We start from the raw sequence: 13,836 nt of genomic DNA, 5'->3' as shown, positions 1-13,836 counted from the left end.
TTCTGCCACATGTGTATTCCACCAACCCGTATTGGAACAGCGTGGAGGAACATTTTCCAAACCTTCTCCTCAAAGGAAGAGGTCTTAGCTCAACAGCGGGAAATTTACTGGCTGTCGTTGTCGTTGTTGTTGTTGTAATATAAAGCAGACAATTGTGACAACCCTATAATTTACAATAACTCTAATTTCAATAAACAAACCTAGTAGTTATGGTGCCGTATATAGAATAATCCAGGGCGTTGACCTACCATACCTAGATCGCACGGACGACTCAAATGATTATGCAAATTAAACAAAAATGATAAACTTTTTGTTAAGTCGTTTTGGTAGTACGGCTTTTATGCAAAGCCGTGAGTAGGTACCACCCACGTGTTCCGGTTTGAAGGGTGAGTGAGCTAAAGTTGGTAGTGCAGTCGCCATTAAAGGAAAGGTTAATATTGCTAACAGCTCTAATGACTAGTGGCAGTGTTGACTCCTTACTAGTAGTAAGCCATAGTAGCCCATATGCCTCTTCGCCTACTAGTTTCTTGCCTCACTGCATCCCTTGCAGCCCGGATCGATCCTGGTCCACTAGAATAAGCTAATAAGGCACTACATGCATATACAGCCCTGGGCACCCTTCAGTACCAACGGCCTCAAAAGATCAAATGTCTAGATGTCACTAGATTAAGTTCTCATCAGACTATTACCTATCCAAGAAGCCAAGTACCTATTGTACCTACGTTCTTCTATATTTCCTGATAAAGACTTATGGAGACGTCAAACTAATTCCGTCTTCAATCTAAAATAATATAACATCCCGTCAAATATGCATTAGCTGTAATCGAATACTAACGCTAGCAGTTTAAAAATAAAATAGATCTGTTATCATTGTAAATAAGATCTTACAGTTCACATATCTAGATTATTCTGTACTCTATTACGTATGTAGGAAGAGCGAAGTTTCCATAAACAAGCACAATTTGCTTAAAAAGGTTTTATATCCTACTTTTTAAGAATCTTAGTTTAGAAATATAAAAATGTTATTTTATTTAATTTCTTCGTAAATTGTTATTATTTTTTAATATATGTATACACGTTTTTTTATTCTCTTTGGGTAAATTACATGAAGACCAATGAATGCATCCATATGAAACTGTAACCAATGAACGCGAATTATTTTCTTCGTTGAATGGTCATATGGCTATTCTTTTTTTGAATTCCATTATTTATTTAGTATATCATTTTATTAAAAATAATTTTGACTTTTTTTTGTAACGACGGTCGTAACAAGAACATAATAAAAATAAAAAGTTCTTATTCTTAAGCAGAGTTTGTAGATATCCTTGTCATAATGATGATAAAAAAAGTATTTATATTTATTTTCGGGTAGTTATAATTAAGACACTCATAAAATAGTTATAAAATATTTCATCACACTAAGTTTAGTTTTTATAATATTCATTATAAAATTTTATAGGCAGTAAATTTTAAATTGCTTTTTACCGAAAATAGACGAAGTGGAGTGTCAAAAAACTAACATAGCGGCGACAGGTTAGCTTGAAAGGTGAAAGATAAACAGCCGAGCGGCGCACGCGCAGAGTGATTTGTGATGTTCTCGAACTATAAATAAACTCATTTGTTATTAGCTTCCGAGAAAGAACCTGTGACGAAGAATTTAATTTAAGATTAATCTTAAAATAAATTATATTCAACAATATTTAAATACTACCTACTCTGTCAAAGATTTTTTTTTAGTTTATTTCACTTTCACTTTATAATACAGCATCATTTTGGTATCCTTCTCGAAGTTGTAATTTTTTTATTCAAAGTAAAATAATTTTAAGAAAGATATAAAAATCTGCCATAATTTAAAATTTGAAGTCACTTAAAATTAAATTATATAAGTTAAGTAGGGGTAACGCAACTGTGTTTAAATTCTTTCTATTAGCTTAAAATGACATTAAGTAACGAACTGAACCTGCGGCTCTGAACCGCACGAAATTTATAAAACACAAATTTCCGACCGCCGTTTTACTCCTTAGGGGTTGACTTTCGTATAATCCAAAATTCATCAGCGGACGTTTACACCATAAGGAGGCTCCTTATGGTGTAAACCCACCAAGTTTTAATTTTGTAGATATGTTACAGGTATTGTGAATTCGTAATAAATCAGTGAGTGGTTTTTTACTGTGATATATTTGTATACGAAATGAATACGGTAGATTGGAAAAGTCCAGTGGCGGATTTACAATTCTGCCGCTAGTAGGCTAGTAGGCTATTCCATTTTTGCCGCCCCTACTTTTTTTTGCAATATTTATGATTGTGTTTTTATCGTCATAAATCGTTCATCGGTTTTTCCCATTATTAATATGACTATAAACTAGGTGATATTTCTGTCAGTTACTAGATTATTTTTCCAACTCGCTATGTAGTGACCAGTATACGGATTACGGACATAATGTGTATACACATAGTTATAAGATTTTTTTAGATTCTCTAAGATAATGACAAATTTGCGCTACATTTGAAGCCCCTCTAAAGGCTTACTTAGCCTATTGATAAATCCGCCACTGAATACATCAATATTTACGTATAGATCTTTGTTACTCTTCACGTAAAACTACTGAATGTTTTTAATGAAACTTTACACTAACATAGCTTATAAATCAGAATAATACATATGCTATAATTGTTAAAGATATTTGTATTGATATTATGTTTATAATATCTTACAAACAACCACTAAAACTTAAGGCGAGCGAAGATAGTAAGCAGTTAAATAAAAAAAAATTAATATCGACTGAAATTGCGGAACATAAATTTTATTGTATATATAATTATATTAAAATCTTTAATTGTTTTATTTATGTAAAACGAATACACACAAGCAGAATATAACTGATTTAAAAAAATACTATTATAACCTTTAAAAATTAATGATTAATCAAATGTCAATCAAATTTTCGATAATTTTTAATAAAACCATAATATCGCGTTATTGGCAACCCTAGCTAGGCGATGGTTTAGAAGAAATGTCTTTGTTATAAATCAGAACGTAAATAAGATAATCCCGACTTAGTTAACAAACAATACGAGGTGCGGAACAGAAAACTATAGAGTATTGTTAGTTTTTTTATGATACAGATAGACTGGACGAGCTAATGGGGTACCCGTAAGTAAATGGTCACCACTGCCTATAGACAAATGGCGCTGTAAGAATTACTAACATTTCCTAAATCACCAAAGCACCACGCAAAGCAGCACTAAAATATGTCCCATTTGCCTGTAGTTAAATTGACTCACGTATCCTTCAAACTGGAACATAGCAATACTGGGTGTTGTTGTTTGACGGTAGAACAAATGATCAGTCAGTGGTATGATCAGTTAGTGGTCTACTTGATTTGCGCAAGGCACTGAGGTAAAATAAAAAAAATAAATGATCGAAACAATTGATAAATGTTTTCACATCACGTAAATAACCACCCGAATTGTCAGGCTAATATGACCGTAAATTATCTGTTAACATATACACTGATACTGGTAATTATAAAATAAACTGATTATCAAAAGGTATATATAGGCCATCTGATGATAATTGATCAAAACTGGATTCAGTCATTAACTATAAACTCAAACTCAAATTCCTTTATTCAATATTGAAGCATTACACTTACTTATTGTTATTGATGGTCAAATTAAACACTACCCCCGGTTCGGAAAAAGAAACACCCTGACCTGAGAAGAACCGTCGAAAAAAATTCAGCGGACTTTTCGGCCATTCAAGCTCTTTTTAGACTTTTACAATCACTTTTGAATCGTCATTAAAATCTTTATTAAGTGAAGTTACGACGGGTTCGGAATGCAGATTCAACCTAGAAGAACCGGCAAGAAACTCAGTAATTATTGAATACGTAATACTATTACTTGTGATCTGATTGTCAGAAAACGATGTTAAGTAATTTTAAATTTGTTCACAATGACAACACTAACGGCATATAGCACGACACAACTTAGATGTAGCATCGGCAAAATTCGTAAAACCGATCACATCCGAATTAAGTACGCCATCCCAAATTATCAATATTTATTTCTTATGTGAATATGATCTTTACACAAACGTAACAACGTGTAATATCATATGACCTAATATATTCGTCAATTTGACACGTCGATTTGTTTTCTCGGGTTAAACTGACGCGAAAAACTACAGCGACGAATAGCGTCGCATGGCGCGATAGGGAGCTATTTCTATTGGTTGTGTAAATCGCCAGTAATCGGTTTTACGAATTTTGCCGATGCTACATCTAATTTGTGTCGTACTATACTTTAAATTCAAACAATAACATTTAATAATCAGATATCTGTATTAGAAAGATAGAAATCAATTTGCTAGAAATTAAAAATTAATTGAAGTGTTAATTCGCGGTAAAGCTAGACTTAACACTCATCGCAGCAAATGACATACTTTCACAAAACTTTCCTACTCCATCCATCCTGTATCCAATTGCTCTTGAACTAGAAGACGCCTACACAAACAAACTGACACGCTGACATACACCTCTGTGCTTTATCGCCCAAATAGATTCGTTCAGAACGACTCAGGAATAGCTTTCGTTAAAAAATACACTGTAAACATATTTTGTTAATCGAATAAATAAAACATTGGGTACTGATTTACAAAAACATCTCTTCCTAAATTCAGTCGATATTTAAAGAAAGATAATTTTAAATGATCAATTTACATGGAGTATCTGAAAACACTGTTAAATTGTCTTTGATTTTAGTTGTAACCAACTAAAATCAAAGGCCATGGAGTGCTAAGTCTTAGAGTTTCTAGGGCTTATGTTCATTTACATTTTGTAATTATTAGCAGTTTAATGAAAACAAACGATCAAAATAAACTTTCTTCGAGTAGTACTTTTACAAGCACTTTTGAATCTTCATTTAATAATTAAGTGAAGCTACCACCGTTTCGGAAAGTAGATTCTACCGAAAAGTACCGGCAAGGAACTCAGTAGTTACTCTTTTTCAACATTAAACAATACAGCCATCATAACGTTTGCAATCTATACCAGATCATCGTAAAAGATAATTAAATACAATTTATTATGTTAATTGTATTTGTTAAGTAGAGCTTAAAGATACTATCCAGTATTAATAAGGAACAGTGGCGGATTTACAAATCTGCCGCTAGTGGGCTTGTAGGCTTATTTTTCCAACCCGCTATGTAGTGACGAGTATGGATTACGGACGTAATGTGTATACACATAATATTTTTTTTTTATATTTCTGTAAAATAATTACAAATTTGACTAAATTTGCCGCCCTAGGCTCCAGCCTACTTTGCCTATTGGTAAATCCGCTACTGATAAGGAAATATTAATACTAAATATATATATATATTATTGTTTTTTTACGATTTGACACCTCATTGGTGATTTAGCGGGCAACTTCATCATATAGTTTCCATGTTAGCCTGCGCAAGCGCATCATAAAAACCAATACTTAAAAATATAACATTATAACTGCAACGATAATAAGTTTTATTTCATTTCACTAAAATCAATAAATCAGTACCAGGCTCTCATGAAAGATGAGCAAGTCAAACTATTCAGTCACTTGATAAACAGTGGAGTGGTGGCATTAAACAGAAAATGCTGTAATCAACTTAAATGAATTCATTCGATTGTAGTCTCTATTGCATTGATATAAAGTTGAAAAGTAGTTACTGAGTCACAAAACTAACTTGGTGATCGTTAAGACTGGGCCAGACGTGCTCTATTGTTTTTCTAGCGACGACTCGTTGTTGTCAAGGATGCTTTACGGCGCCTACTTCCTATATAAATCTATTGTCTATTATCAATGTTTCCATTACACTGATGGAAAGGTCATTAATATTAAGTTCGAAAATTATTATAATAAAATTTCACAGACGATTCCAAACTAACCAAATATTAAAGTCTGTTTAAAAAAAATACAAATGTTTCATATTTGGATTTTGTTTGAAATAAAATTAAACAATGTCGAAATTGATGTAATAGTTCCAATAAGCCTTACAATAAAGATCTATGTATAATTTTTATATTGAAGAACAGACGTTAAAAGATAGTCTTGTTTATTCCGGATAGCAAAGTTGAAATTCTTCGTTTTTCTCTGCTATAATATGCATGGATTATACATATAATACTTCATATACAAGAGATTATATGAAAAAATGTATTATGAAACAATTATTTAGTTATACTTAATTGCAACTTAGTATAATATTTGACGTCCCGTTCTTCAATGGACACAGAGCCCAATGAAAGCACTGTCAGCAGTTGACAGAAGCAAACTTAGCTTAGCGTCAATAGCATTTGACGCCCACAGCATACCGTACACGATGTGACATCAACTATTATATCAAACGGTAAAAACACTGAACAGATATTACATTAGAGGTGGCATGTCTATCAGTTTTTAACTCTTCATAACTAAGCATATTTTTAAAGGCAATGATAAAAATCAAAATGATTATACATTTGTACAGCCTTATTATAATTTGACTAAACAAAGTATCTAGATAGTATTGAGAAAGAAAGTAAAAATTAAAAATATAGTAAAATTGTCTATGCCGAAATTGCATTCTCTTTGATTAGTAAGAAAAGTAAGTATCTATAATATTCCATAGATCGCCACGTGGTTATATTAGAGAAAGGTACCTATATGCCAGAAGGGTATCATTATTTTATAGAAATAAAAAAGTTAATAATTATAGATAACTCATTAGGACTTATTATAAACTTGTCTATGACTAGGCACTTTAAACAATATCGTTGAATATGTAGAGTAAGTTAAAAGGGGAAACCAGGAAGGGTTCCCTATTGAATAAGGGGAGTGCCTAGATCACAAAATAAAAACATTTTACTTTTTAATTAAAATCATTTATAATAATAACAGTCGAAATTGAAAATAGAACAAGTGAATATGTCTCAATTTAAAATAGTTTTAGATTTTATATATAGAATTGTATTTCATATATTTCAAACCATATTTAACCAAATCTTTATTCTTAGTGTAAATTAATCATTTAAAATATGTGTTACAAAGTGTGTCGGCAATTTATGTACATAGCCCGCGAAAGGTCAAGAGATCAAGTATAAGTAAATATAAGTTCTAAGATGCTTATTCATATACAGTTGAACTCATTTATTAGGGTTCCGTAAATCTAAACGAAAGAATAAACCTTATGAGATCATTAGGCTATATGACAATGTGAAAAATATAGTGTCAGTTATTGTGATCAGTATATAGTATGAGTTTAAATATTTATTAACAAAAGTTGAAAATAATACTTAATTTTTTCAAAAATCAAAACGTTTGTCACGTGACACAAAACGCTCCTGATTGGCCGGGAAAGTCGCTTATTAACTTTGCTTGCCTACTATATGAACGACAGATTAAAATACAGGAAAGTGACGTCACCGAACCCATTGCAGCGCCATATTGTCATAAGTAGCGTTTTCGCGCGCTATTTCAATATGGTATTTTTAATATGATATTTTTCGTCAAATATGTACTAGAAATAGAAAAGTCAACTTTTACTGGGTTCCTCAACCTCTACTAAAGAATATAAAATGGATTTTAAAAACCAGTCAAATAGCCTATTCTTTGTCAGTTTGTCCATCACGGGGGATGAAGTTGAAATTTACACCAAATACTAACTAATTTTGACGACCTCCGTGGTCGAGTAGCTTGTACACCGGTTTTCATGGCAAGTAAGTTAAAAGGGGAAACCAGGAAGGGTTCCCTATTGAATAAGGGGAGTGCCAAGATCACAAAATAAAAACATTTTACTTTTTAATTAAAATCATTTATAATAATAACAGTCGAAATTGAAAATAGAACAAGTGAATATGTCTCAATTTAAAATAGTTTTAGATTTTATATATAGAATTGTATTTCATATATTTCAAACCATATTTAACCAAATCTTTATTCTTAGTGTAAATTAATCATTTAAAATATGTGTTACAAAGTGTGTCGGCAATTTATGTACATAGCCCGACATACACTTCGAGGTCCCGGGTTCGATTCCTGGCCGAGTCGATGTAGAAATTACTCACGAGTACATTGGAATCAGAGTAATGTATGTGATGTTGTCAATTTTTTTTTATGGTATACGTTGGCGGAATAGCATATGGGCCACCTGATGGTAAGTGGTCACCATCACCCATAGAAAATGATGCTGTAAGAAATATTAACTATTCCTGGGAACAAAGATGCTATATCCCTTGTGCCTGTAGTTACACTGGCTCACTCACCCTTCAAACCGGATCACAACAATACTGAGTACTGTTATTTGGCGGTAGAATTACTAATGAGTGGGTGGTACCTACCCAGACGGACTTGCCCAATCCCTACCACCAAGTAATTTATAACTATGGTCCTCGTTTTAATAAGATTTAAGTTTAAGGAAATTGCTTAGGCCTTATTTTTTTAACATATGATAATCTCAACATTTTTTGTCTGCCATTATATACTGATTGACACTGAATAGACATTGTATTCAATACGTACTCCTTGCGTACCGTTTAATTCAAAGCGCCAAATGTATACCAAGTGATCATGAATGTAAAAAAAAATACGGGACGGCGTAAAACGCGGGATGATAAAAAATAAAATACTTTTTTAAACATGTTTTGCTACTTTTTTATGTATATATATAATAAAGCCGAGATGGTCCAGTGGTGAGCACGCGTGCATCTTAACCGATGATTGCGGGATCAAGTAAGATCAAGCACCACTATATATATGTGCTTAATTTGTGTTTATAATTCATCTAGTGCTCGGCGGTGAAGGAAAACATCGTGAGGAAAGCTGCATGTGTCTAATTTCATCGAAATTCTGCCACGTGTGCATTCCACCAACCCGCATTGGAACAGCGTGGATATGTTCGAAACTCTCTCCTAAATGGAAGAGGAGGCCTTATCCCAGCAGTGGGCCATTTACAGGCTGCTACTTTTTACTATTTACATTAATAAATAAAATTCAAATATTAATTGACATACACACAAATATGCAAAAAGAACGGCTAATTAATATGTAATCTAATCTTATATTTATATGATGTTTTTCATAAATATGTTTTTTAATAATACATTTTATGGCGTCGAACTCCATTTGATTTAAACTCCATTTGACTTATGTTATTTTTTTTTTATAATTCTAATTCATTTTTAAAATTCTCTAAAAATATTAAAATTAAATTTTAATATTTTTAGAGAATTTTTAGATAGATACTAACTAAAATCTATAATTTCCCAATACAGTCACATCCAGGCCTCAGGTTTATAATTAATTACCTCTCGTAATACTCCGATTAGAATATTCATGTCAAATAAATCGGATTTGTTCATGAGAATAAAGTAAATGGTTAATTGGAAGTAGGGAATTCCGATAGCAAAATCAAAATCAAAATTAACTTTATTCAAGTGGGCTTTTACAAGCACTTTTGAATCGTCATTTAACAATTAAGTGAAGCTACCACAGGTTCGGAAAGTAGAATCTACCGAGAAGAACCGGCAAGAAACTCAGTAGTTACTCTTTTTCAACATTTAAAAAATACAATCACATATTAGTTAAATACAATTATATATGTACGTAATGTAGGATACATGCAGCCTGGCATTAATGAATATCATCGATTAATCAAGCTCTTGACTAAGATAGTACAATATTTGCTGTCAAATATTGTATAATTGACTTTTTTCCTCTTATGGTTCGATACTTGACAGTTTACCAGAGATGTAATGGATATCCGGTAACTATCCGGTAGCCGGCCTATCCGGCCGCTTAAATACTATCCAGCGGACTACCGGATAGCTACTATAGATTTCCGGCAAAATTAAATAAGAAATTCTGGATTAAAGAAACATATTTTTGAGTAATTATGGGCTTTATTTACTTAGTCATATTATCACTTGTCTTGAATAGCTTTAGTTTTAAATTTTTAATCACACAATAGTACCTAAATTGTTGTAACTCAAAGAAAATGAATCAATTAGTACTCATACTGCACTAAGGGAAAATTATGGGTGAATAAATAATAATTTCTTTGCATTGAGAGTTAGCAGGCAGGCTATATGATTGGCCGAATATCCGGTATCCGGTATCTCTACAGTTTACTATTTGGCTTGAACAATTTTTCATGTTCTCATTAGTATCTCGAAGAAAGAAAGACATCTCGAGGGAATCAGACCGACTCCTGCTGGCGCAACGTGGTGGAATAAGCTCCAAATCGTTTCATCAAAAGGAGAGAAGGCTCCTTTTAAAACGTGTCAATAATTTTATCCACAATTTTCCTTCAACAAACATGCTAATAAATGATCCACTGACGTGTTCATAATAAGGGTTGTAAATCATTCAATTAAACTGACATAAAAATGAAGGAAGAGTATACAATTGCGCCATTAGCCAATCAGAGGCCCCTCTGTTTTGGCATATCCTCGTACTTGAACCAACTGTAAGTTCAAGGTTACGTCGTGTTTGGAGTCCAAGTATTAACAACACATGGATAATATATAAATTAAATAGATATCACGGATTGAAATCACGGTACACTAAAAAATAGTTGGAACAATGTAACAAGGGAAGAGCTTCTTTGTCCGCCTTTTATTAGCTGAAATTATCAAATATTTTTGACAAATGCTTGCATTATAAAATAAGGATAAACATAATTATGTTCTAAGCCTCGGTGCAACGTTGAATATTTAGTGAAGACAAAGTATTCTTAATTGAAGTTTTTTAGTGTATTTGTTATCTGTCAATATTTTTGCGAAGAATTCCCGCGGAAATTTCTAGTTCTGTATATTAGTAATATATTAGACTAGCCCGCGACCTTGTACGCTTGTAATTTAACAAAAACAAATATTATTGTAGCCAAATTATTACATCAGTTATATGCCAGTGAAAGTCCCTTCAAAATCGTTCCAACCGTTCCAGAGATTAGCCGGAAGAAACAGACAGACAGACAACAATGTAAAATTGTATTTTTAATATTACAAACAGACACTCCAATTTTATAATATGTAATAGATAAGCTCTAATGATTTGGGTGTAGCATAATTGGAGACAATTTTACTAACATATAGCAGTTGCGATACGATTCCGATTTCCGACCCAACATCCACCAATCCGCAACTGACTCGTTTTAAGAGCCTATGATAACTGGCGAATGGCATCGATGAAGTTTCGATTCGATTACGATAAAGTGAAAATTCGTTACTATGTGTTTATTTCACCATCATCATCATCAACAAGCCATTTTCGTCACTAGACATATGCCTGTCCAATTACACGCCATTGTGAATGATTTTCGCCTACTGGCATCCAGCTCCTGCCAACCGTCTTTATCAAATAGTTACACCACCGTGCCTGAGGGCGTTCTACACCACGTTTGCCGAGACGCGGGCTCCACTCTAGAACACGTTTTCCCCAACGGTTATCGGTTCTGCGATAAATATGGCCATCCTACTGCCACTTCGGCTTGCTAATGCGGTGTTTATTTAACTAACAATAATGTAATAAGTTATAATTAGTTACGTGTTTCTTAAATGAGGTACAAGCGTTTGGACTAGGCCGAGCCTGTGCCTTAGACGCTAGTCTCTTCCGATGACGTTATACAATTTTAAAACGCTGTAATATAGTACATCCTTTTGTTACAAAAATAGTCTATTGTTGGTAATAGCTTAGTATAATAACAACTTAATATTTTTTTCTCATCTATTTTTACAATTTGTTTAATTAGGTGCAATGAATGCGAACAATAACAACCTATAATTTCCCACTATTGGGAACATATTCCATTACGCTGTTCCAATGCGGGTTGGCGGAATACACATGTGGCACAATTTTTATTTATGAAATTTGTCACATGCAGGTTTCCTCACGATGTTTTCCTTCACCGCCAAGATGAATTAAAAAAGCAAATTAAGGACAGGAATAGTCAGTGGTTCTTGCCTTGGTTTGAACGCGCAATCATCGGTTAAGATGCACGAGTTCTAACAACTGGGCCATCTCGCCTCTCATGAATGCGAGAATTAATAAAAAAAAATGGGTTAAATTTATGTTAATACAAATGTTATTATTTATCAAAACTAATAGGCTTTTTTATGAAAAAGGAAATAAACGAGATTATTGCTAATAAATATAAGATTAAATGTATTAAAAAGTACGCGCAGATTGCGACATCTATTACAAGACGCAAGAACTACGTCATCAGCGAGTATAATAGATATGGCAATCTTTGAAACAAACAATCTGATCCTTAATTATTTTTGTGTGCTTTAAAATTAAACATAATTACAAAAAGGTAAAACTGTATTAAAAGTTTCTGTTTTTAGAGTTTTATTACATTTTTTTTATTCTGAACAATGTTAAGTTTCATAACATGACAACTGTCATGATTGTTTTGACGTTCCAAATTTGAATTATTTTCTCCCATCACAATCGTAACGGAAAATATTGTTTACAGAAAACATTATAATAAAATACTAATAATACATTAATATAAATAAAAAAACTGTTTATTAAGTTTTGTTATTATGAATAACTCAAACGATATGAGTGATGAGGAATTTATACCGTTCCTTGATAGCTTGGGTGTTGATACTTACAAAAAGTCCTTTGAATGGATGTTAAACGACCCGGACTTCTCTGATGTTTTACGATGGATTTATAAAAATTTGGATCAAAATAATGCTCTAAGTGAACGGGAGGAATACAGGTAATAATTCGTGATTTATTTTGGCAGGTTTATATCAGCGTATGATATTTTTATGAACTATAAACAGTCGAGTACGTTCAGCGACGATTAGATGGCTAGTTTAAGATAAATAAGGCTACTGTTTCTATGCTACTTAAAACTTTGCTAGGTTTATTGGTCTAGAAATTGTCAATACCAGCTGGAGGCTTTGAAGTAAATAGTGTATATATTCCCGTAGGTCAGAAAGCATGTGAAATTATATTTGTGTTGGTGTGAACACTTGTCATATGTAATTTCTTCACAGTTGTTAGTATAAATGTTGCAGGTTCACTAAATCTATCACAAACATATGTATATCCGTTTTGTATTTGGATGCAAAAAAATATTGTATACACACTTTTATCTGGCCCATGAATATTTATATTCCTAACAAAATGTAGACATTAAGTTTCAATTATAAGAACTGATTTTTGATTGTTACATTTTATTTCATAATTTTTAGAATATTATTTGTTTTTCTTTAGATATGCTGAATTAGAAGCGAAGGGAAAATTACTACCTGCACAAGAGTTGGAGGGTAAAATTGCATCCATTCAAAATGAATTTGAAGGAATTTGCCTACCAGGAGATCAGGATACATTGGAAGATATCAAACTAGACATCAGCATGCAAAAAGAAAAGTTAATGATGTTGGAAAAACAAGAGATCATTCTTAAGGAATTGATGGCACAGAATGAGTAAGATCAGTTAAGAGTAATATAAATTTTTTACAATAAATTATCTGGTTCGGTAAGAATATTTAGTATGTCTTGAGTTTGGTCTTATTAACATTGTGATCTCGCAATGGTATAGTAGCAAATTTTAGGTGCAATTATGAGCTGGTAAAAAATTAATGAGTTATTTGTTCAAGTAACTGTCAGGAGTTAATAAATTGGTAGCAAGTACTTTACTGCCTAACAACGCGTGTATATATTTTTATGCTCTTATTGCAGAGTTTGATCAAAAGTGGATATGAAGTTATGTATATATAGTTTCATAGTATATTGTATTGTGTATTTTTAAACCAAGAGTCATCATTGTTATCTAAACATGAAAAGAAATTTTAAAAT

The 13,836-nt window shown here is 32.4% G+C and overlaps 1 protein-coding gene across 1 annotated transcript in view; it reads left to right on the top strand.

The window, feature by feature from the left end:
• The first annotated feature begins 12,465 nt into the window (after positions 1 to 12,465).
• Positions 12,466 to 13,836, top strand: part of LOC124537538 — a 6,294-nt gene continuing 4,923 nt past the window's right edge. The window contains exons 1-2 of the mRNA XM_047114413.1: positions 12,466 to 12,748; positions 13,252 to 13,464. Coding sequence (XP_046970369.1) covers positions 12,567 to 12,748; positions 13,252 to 13,464 — 395 coding nt within the window. The 5' untranslated portion in view covers positions 12,466 to 12,566. The remainder of the gene's footprint in view (positions 12,749 to 13,251; positions 13,465 to 13,836) is intronic.

The sequence above is a fragment of the Vanessa cardui genome, chromosome 18, assembly GCF_905220365.1.
Source record: "Vanessa cardui chromosome 18, ilVanCard2.1, whole genome shotgun sequence".
NCBI classification, from domain to species: domain Eukaryota; kingdom Metazoa; phylum Arthropoda; class Insecta; order Lepidoptera; family Nymphalidae; genus Vanessa; species Vanessa cardui.
Note: the sequence above shows the minus strand (reverse complement) of the source record. Positions and strands in the feature narration are given on the sequence as shown.